The 8,647-nt window shown below is 38.8% G+C and overlaps 1 protein-coding gene across 1 annotated transcript in view; it reads left to right on the top strand.

The window, feature by feature from the left end:
- Positions 1 to 8,647, top strand: part of LOC106882389 (MAM and LDL-receptor class A domain-containing protein 1) — a 221,633-nt gene that overhangs the window by 15,521 nt on the left and 197,465 nt on the right. Inside the window, exons 6-11 of the mRNA XM_014933051.2 lie at positions 1,516 to 1,754; positions 3,900 to 3,990; positions 4,670 to 4,804; positions 5,487 to 5,746; positions 7,116 to 7,200; positions 8,343 to 8,432. Of these exons, the coding sequence (XP_014788537.2) occupies positions 1,516 to 1,754; positions 3,900 to 3,990; positions 4,670 to 4,804; positions 5,487 to 5,746; positions 7,116 to 7,200; positions 8,343 to 8,432 (900 nt within the window). The remainder of the gene's footprint in view (positions 1 to 1,515; positions 1,755 to 3,899; positions 3,991 to 4,669; positions 4,805 to 5,486; positions 5,747 to 7,115; positions 7,201 to 8,342; positions 8,433 to 8,647) is intronic.

Raw genomic sequence — 8,647 nt, 5'->3', positions numbered from 1 at the left:
GCTTGTGTGTGCATGAGTCTCTGTGTGTGTGTGTCTGTATATATGTGTGTGTGTCTATGTGCATGCATGTGTATATGTGTGTATGTTTCTTTGTGTGTATTTGTCTATGTGTATGTGTGTACATCTGTGTCTGTGTGTATGTGTATACATCTGTGTGTGTGTACATCTGTGTCTGTGTGTATGTGTGTACATCTGTGTGTGTGTGTGTGTGTGTGCATGCATGTGTGTCTTTGTGTCTGTGTTTGTTTTCCTCCACTACTTGACAACCAGTGTTGGTGTGTTTACATCCCCCCTATAACTTAGCAGTTTGGCAAATGAAACTAATAGAATAAATTCAAAATTTAAAATATAAAATGTACAGGGGTTTGATTCAAAAGCTAAAATTTCTTCATAGTAGTGCCCCAGCATGGCCACAGTCTAACGAATGAAACAAACAGAAGTTAAAAGGTGAACTGCGACTGAGTTTGCACTTACAAACAATACAGCATAAGTTGCACACCATCATCATCATCATCATCATCGCCGTCGTCGTCGTCGTCATTTAACGTCCGCTTTCCATGCTGGCATGGGTTGGACGGTTTGACTGAGGGCTGGCAAGCCAGAAGGCTGCACCAGACTCCAATTCGATCTGGCAAAGTTTCTACAGCTGATGGTTCAAAGAGTCAGAAAACATAGAACATAGTTATGCTCCAATATCTCTTTTGGTGTGGTTTATACGGCAGAGCAACCACTACAAGAAGCTGTTCTCCACCACCACCACCTTCATACTTTAACTTCTCATCTCCTTGCGTAAGGTCATCCCCTGCTCTTCAGGGGTTCATAGTCTTGCAGTCTGTATGGTGAACTCACTAATGCTGCTGGTATGCAAAAAAGGATCTGGTACATGCTGTGAAGTAACTGGTGTTTGGAAGGGCATTCAGCCATAGAAACCATGATAAAGCAAACACTGGGGGTACAGTGAAGTCCTTAGGTCCATCAGATCCTCACAAGCTGTCTAACCCAAATGAACAGGGAACATGGACAATAAATGATAATGATGATTTTCCTGTTTAAAATTTGTAGCATGAGATAAATTGAATTAAACAAGAATATAGGGGAATGTGTACGGTGGCACAAAAGCGAAAACAAAAAGCAAAAGCACCCAGCACATACTGTAAAGTGGTTGGTGTTAGAAAGGGCATCGAGATGAAGATGATGAGCCAAAATTGACATCGGAATTCAATGCAGCCTTGCAGCTCACTAAATCTTATCAAATTGTCCAACCCATACCAGCATGGGAAGTGGACGTTAAATGATGATGATGATGACGACGACGACGATGACGATGATGATGACGACGATGATGATGATGAAGGTGATGACAACAACAACGATGACGATGATGATGACGACGACGGCGATGACGATGATGACGACGACGATGACAATGATGATAATAATGATGATGCAGTAAATATTGTAGTTAGTTAAACTTTTCTTTTATTTTCTTATGGTTTTTCGTTTTTTGTCTTTCAGGCAATTACTTATATGCATCACCACATTGGAGATATCAGAAAAGAGCGGCTTACTTAGTGTCTCCTGAATTCCCGGGCAAAGATCAAATTTGCGTTCAGTTTTGGTATAACATGTATGGAGAAAATATCAATAAACTCGAAGTTATTATAAGGAATCAAACCGTTTGGTATGCTGCCGGTAACCAAGGATTTGGTTGGAAAGTGGCCTATGTTTCTGTATTGCCTGGAGAAGATTTTAATGTAAGTAATCAGTCGAACTATGTCTTATTGTGATAGGGTCTGTAGGTGTTATGTGAGAGCTGCAATGCTGTGTGGGAGTGAAACATGGTGTCCGAGGGTGAGAGAGATGGTAATTTTGAGAAGGACCGAGGGTGAGAGAGATGTGTGGAGTGAAGCTGTTAGATAAGAGGAGGATTGAGTTCTTGATGGGGATGCTGGGGTTGGAGGAATCGGTGGAATGGCAGGCAAGGGCGAATGGGATGTGGTGGTATGGGCATGTGTTGAGGTGGGATGAGGGGCATGTTCTGAGGAGGGTGCTTGATTTCAAGGTAAATGGACCAAGAAAGCAAGGTAGACTGAGGAAAACGTGGAGGGGACAGATGGAGGAGGAGATTGGGAGGGTTGGCTTGAGAATGGAGGATGTCCATAATAGAGCAAGATGGTGAGATGGTGTGAGGGCAGTTGCTATGGCATTGAGGTAGATCCAGCCACCCCCGTTATCAGGGACAAAATTGGATTTATTGGGTTGGCAATTAAGTTCTCGCCGTTTGTTTTAATTTTAATTTTTTAAAAGGTTTAATAAAAAAAATAACAACTAATTAATCAATAATGTATTCACCCTTGTTGTTTACAACTTCTTCCCAATGTTCAACAAGATTTTCAATATCTTGTTGGTAGAAATCACCCGATTTCAACTCGAAAAATTGATCCAACTAAGCTCTCAATTCTGCATCTGTATTGGACGAAACTCCAAGCATAGCATTTGAAAGAGATCGAAAGAGGTGAAAATCCGTTGGTGCCAAATCAGGAGAGTACGGCGGGTGTGGCAGCACTACCCAGCCATGCGTTTGAATGGCTTTCTCGGTCATGTTGGCGATATGAGGGTGGGTGTTGTCATGCAGCAGAACTCCATGCTACCGATTAGGTCTTTTCTCTTGAATGGCCATGTTGATTCATTCCATCTGTTGAACATAGAGTTCCGAGTTAACCGTTTGGTTCCGTTCAAGCAATTCGTAATGGATAATCCCTTTCCAGTCCCACCATACGCACATCGTTTTATGTGAATGAAAATCTTGTTTCAAGCTCTGTGTTGCTTGTTTACTGGGGCTAAGCCATTCCTTACGCTGCTTCATATTGATATACAAGCACCATTTTTCATTGCCAGTAACGATTTGGTAAAGAAATCGTTGCTTGTGTCCATGAGTTGAATTGATGACAAGCAAGCAAACCGGCGGAGATTGTGGCTTGTTGATTTTTGTCGTTATTACTTAAAGCATGCGGAACCCATGCTCCTTACTTCTGAACCTTTCCCATCGAGTGAAGATGCTTCTCTATAGCAGTGTGGGAACATTCCATTTTCTCTGCCAGTTCCCTTGTCGTTTGATGAGAATTTTCATGCAACAGTTGGTTTAATCGCTCTTCATCGAACTCAACTGGACAGCCAGAACGAGGTGTATCTTTGAGGTCTTCTTTGGCGGGATTCTTTCAGTTTCCGTCTACCAAATCCACTCACAAGGCTTTGGTCGGCCCAAGGATATAGTAAAAAACACTTGCCCAAGGTGCCACACAGTGGGACTGAACCCGGAACCATGTGGTTGGTAAGCAAGCTACTTACCACACAGCCACTTCTAATAATAATATTTTCATATGCTTATAACTTATAAGTGGTCACCATGTATTGACTAATGAAAATAATCTAATGTTGGGGGCATACAAGCCCTCAGTGGAAAAAAGTGAGTTTTCTATACTATATATACGGATAACCCACTTTTTCTGTTGAGGGTTTATATGCCCCAGTATCAGACTGTTTTCTTTAGTCAATACATGGTGATTGCTTATAAGCTTTAAGCTTATTCAAATAATGAGTAATCCTGCAACAGACCAATGTCCTGTCCAGATGGGGAATATATAAACACCATGTAAACCAGGAAACTGACACTCTGAGTCTATACGGCTCTGGAAGGAGCTAAGAAGTGAAGCTTATCTCTTTCTTTCATACAATTTTTATTTTTATTTCTGAATCTGTGTTGATATTTTTACCCACTTTTCCTCCACTGTGTGTTAGTTTATTATTTTTTGTTTAGTAATTAAGACTAAAGTAATAATTTTGTTTAGTAATTAAGACTAAATCAATAATTTTTATATCCATTTTATATACATTTTCAGATTACCTTCAATGCTTGGAACAGTCTTGGAAATGTTGGTTATATTGCTATAGATGATGTACGCCTTGAGCAAGGAAACTGTACACGACCAGGTTTGGACCCTCTTGTTTTAAAATAACCTTTATTAATAAATCCGTAGCATAACTACGACAGTGTTTTAAAGACAAGCCCTTCTCTTCATAGCCAGAACCTGGGCAATAGCACATCCTAAGTGGTAAGAAAGGGGTTATGATAATTCTTAGGAATAAATTATTTTTACCAGTTGCAATATTTATTTTAAACACATATTGAGCGAGGTCATTGCTAGTGCCGCTGGACTGGCTCCCATGCAGGTGGCACGTAAAAAACACCTTTTTGAGCATGGCTGTTGCCAGTACCGTGTGACTGGTCCTCGTGCCAGTGGCACGTAAAAGCACCCACTACACTCTCGGAGTGGTTGGCATTAGGAAGGGCATCCAGCTGTAGAAACTCTGCCAGATCAGATTGGAGCCTGGTGCAGCCTTCTGGCTTGCCAGTCCTCAGTCAAATCATCCAACCCATGCCAGCATGGAAAGCGGACATTAAACGATGATGATAATGATGAGATGTAATTAAATTTTTAATTTAATTGATCAATACATTGAACTACATTGGCATTACTTTAAACAATAAAAGCTAGTATTTGGTTTTGTGCATGTCGTTTTTAAAACATATAAAACATATTTCTCAAATTAAAATTGGAACCAATCATAATAATGATTTTGATTTTCTTTCTTTTAAACACATTAAAAGACATATGCAATTTCGAAGGAGCTATGTGCTCTTGGACCAACTCCAAGCGGGATACTCTTGACTGGGTTGAAACAAAAGGTTCTAAGACCCGCAGAATTGGGCCAAGTTCAGATCATACAGTTGGGACAATAAAAGGTAATATAATTGTTCTTTCCATTCTGTATTCTCTACCTTCTTGTAACTAAAAGGCCACCTCTACGAATATTTTCACAATAGTTTTAAAACCATTCAGCAATAAATAACACATTTTCTGTTCTTTTACATCCATTTGTTCTTTTACTGCTCCATAAAGCCTTTTGTGACAATATTTCTGATGAAGTGCATTACTGCCTTTGTTTCAATATTTTGAAAATACTGAAGAATTTAGTAGAAAAGCTTATTCTTTATTAAGCTGGATTTTGGAACATAAATTAAGATGAAATTTTGATGAAAGGTTTAAATTTGGATCACTCTGGAACAGAACATTTGTATCAAAGAACCAAGGGTGGTTTCAGGCAAGCTGATATCAAAAGACTACTACTACTGAGGTAGTGAGCTGGCAGAACTGTTAGAACACTAGGCAAAATACTTAGTGGCATTCCATCAATCTTTACATTCTGAGTTCAAATTCCGCCAAGGTCCATTCAACTTTCATCCTCTCAGTCAATGAAATATGTACCAGTTGACTATTGGGGTCAATGTAATCAACTTACCCCTTCTTCTAAAATTGCTGGCCTTGTACCAAAATTTGAAACCATTATTTTTACTACTACTACTACGGCTGCTACTGCTGCTATTATTATTATTATTATTATTATTATTATTTTACTTTTTTTAGGGACATACCTGTTTCTCGATGCCAGCAAGTCCAAAGCAGAAGACACACGAGCTCTGTTAACCAGTGAATCCTTCTCAATGAGAGTGAAGACAAAATGTTTACAGTTCTTTTACCATATGAAAGGAAACGTTGGTCAACTGACAGTATACAAAGAAAATGAAGATCATAAAACAGAGCTTCTTTGGTCCCTTGTTGGAAACCAAGGGTCCATATGGAATTATGCCACCATTGAAATTCGACCTCAACCAAAGAATTTTTATGTAAATAAATCTTTTATTTCACATTGCCTATTGACAAATACTTTGGCATATTTGTCTGTCTGTCCATATTCACACACATGCACATGTATATATGTGGTTATATGTCTTTATACAGTATATATGTGCGTATATTGCAAGGGTTCGCATATGTGTTTCATGACCATAAGACCATGAGTTCAATTCCAGGTGGCATGTTGTGTCTTTGAGCAAGATACTTGATTTCATGTTGTTCCAGTTCACTCAGCTGGCAATAAGGAGTAATACCTTTAATTCAAAGGGTCAGCCTTGTCACATTGTGTCATGCTGAATCTCTCTGAGAACTATATTGAGGGTACATGTCTCTGTGGTGCACTCAGCTGCTTGCATGTTAATTTCAAGAGCAAGCCATTTCATTGATCAGATCAACTGGAAACCCTCATTGCCCTAGTTGACGGCATACCAATTTTATATGTGTGTATATATACATTAATACAGTGGGACACTAACATATTTAATGTAGTGACTTCATCCATTTCCTTGATGGTTAATCAATTAATTTGTTACCTGCGATAAAAAGCTGGTAAAAAGAACATTAGTGTGTTAATGATAATTTTTATTAAAAGCAAGGGTGGTAACTCTGAAATTTATCATCAAGATCATCACCATCAACCCTAAGACATTACTATTTTGAGACATTACTGTTTTGATTCATAATGCTGGTTATCCAATTTCCATGGCAGACAAGTGACCCAGATCACAACAAACCCACTAAACGGGATATAAATTCATCGAATGGTTATCCATTTACTGCTGAGTGGGGTGCAGCAATGTGAAATGAAGTGTCTTACTCAAGAATGCAATGCATCACCTGGTCAAGGGATTGAAACCACAATTTTATGATTTGACTATATATATATATATATATATATATACAGAGAGAGAGAGAGAGAGAGAGAGAGAGAGAGAGAGAGAGAGAGAGAGAGAGAGAGAGAGAGAGAGAGAAATAGATAGATAGATAGATAGATAGATAGATAGATAGATAGATAGATAGATAGATAGATAGACAGACCTATCTAAGTGTGTGTGTGTGTGTTTGTGTCTGTGTTTGCCAACTAACTACTGCTTGATAACTGGTGTTGGTTTGTTTATGTCTCTGCAACTTAGGGGTTAGGCAAAAGAAACCAATAGAATAAGTACCAAACTTGAAAAAGAAAAAAAAATCATAACCCTAACCCTAACCCTAACCCTAACCCTTTGAGGTGGTGCCCCATCATAGCTTCTGTCCAATGGATCGAAACAAGAAAAGGATAAAATAACAAAAGCTATTTCTAAAAAAAACAAAGACAAATGAAAGACTTTTGGTATCTAGATTTTTTTTTTTTTTTTACAGTTGGTTGTTGAAGGAATTATTGGTCTGAATAACACAGGTGGAATTGCAATTGATGATTTTGCTATGACTAGCATACAATGTAAAAGTAAGTTTTATCTTTTGTTTCATATTTTGGGGTTTCATTTATTTATTTTTTTTTTTTTCACCTAGTTTGTCATACAAGTGAGTTTGTTCACTTCCAGGCTTCCATGAAAATTATGTCTGGTCGCAGAGAAATATAGCGTTGTGTGAAAACAAGTGAGAGTTGGTGACAGGAAGGGCATCCGGCCTCATCAAATTCCGTCTGACTCACACAAGCAGAGAAAAGTGAATGTCAAACAATGAATGAATGGCGAATGTACTTGTAATAAATATATGTCCCAAATATTCCTTAGAAAATGAAAACGTAAAACATGGGAAAATGTGGACAGAGTGGAAATTCCAGGAGGTTGTTGTTCTGGGGAGGAAGGACTAGATTTAATGGTAAATGCAGGAATTGAATGTTCCCTGAGATGGAGATGAGCACAATAGCAGTGATGAAATGAGTAGAGATGAGTGTGTCGGGAGTGTCTGAATAGCGGGGCATGTAACCTGCTAACCAACTAGCCAGTCAACCAACCAGCCAACAATCTAGCTGGCCAGTTCAGCTCAGCTTCAGGAACCAAAGTCCACTGTTGTCATTTAGTATTGTACACCTGCAGTGCATTGATAACTCATCAACAAAACCATTCCCAATTAAGCATGAGTTTTCCAGCTGCCTTGCTACTTTTGTCCAACCAGCTCTTGAAATTGTTTATCTGCTGTGTTCTTTTCCTGCTTCTTGATCACCTTCCCTTTACTCTATCGTCCATGATAATGTTTTCCAAACCTCTACTTCATCGAATATGGCCATAATAGATAAGCTTCTGATTTTTTCACAATGTTTAGAAGTTAGCATCTTTCGCTTTCTTATAGTATCATCCATTGAATTGTTCAATTATCCTTGTAAGAGACTCATATTCTCCTATACACTCACATTTCAAGAGCATTGATTAGATTCTCTTCAAATCTGCTCAGAGTCCATGCTTCGTGACCATAAATGCTTATTGGCCAAAGACAAGGCTAGCTCACACTAGCCTTGTCTTTAAAGTATAGCTGTCATAATAAAAATGGCTACGAGAGGATGCAGTACATTTGTGGGCCAGTGGTTAGAGAGTGCTTTAGAGAATATCAGTGACTCATCGATGCATTTACTATTTTTATTTACAGCAACTCCTCCAAAAGCAAATTTACAGAAACCTGTTGTCAAGACTACAAGGAGAAGCATAACACCAAGTCATGCAACAATTGAACCAGGAAGTAAGTATAAGATACAATAGTTTATTCTGTGAAACCCCTACATACATGCCTCCCCCACATCCCAACATCATCACACCAGGGGCCGGAATAGAGCAACCTTAGCTGCGTGACACCTTAGACAAGTATCTTCTACTATAGCCTCAGGCCGACCAAAGCCTTATGAGTGGATTTGGCAGATGGAAACTGAAAGAAACCCATCGTATATATATATATAT

The sequence above is a fragment of the Octopus bimaculoides genome, chromosome 7 (genome assembly GCF_001194135.2).
Source record: "Octopus bimaculoides isolate UCB-OBI-ISO-001 chromosome 7, ASM119413v2, whole genome shotgun sequence".
NCBI lineage: Eukaryota > Metazoa > Mollusca > Cephalopoda > Octopoda > Octopodidae > Octopus > Octopus bimaculoides.
The sequence above is the reverse complement of the archived record's forward strand: the minus strand, read 5'-3'. Positions and strand labels throughout refer to the sequence as shown.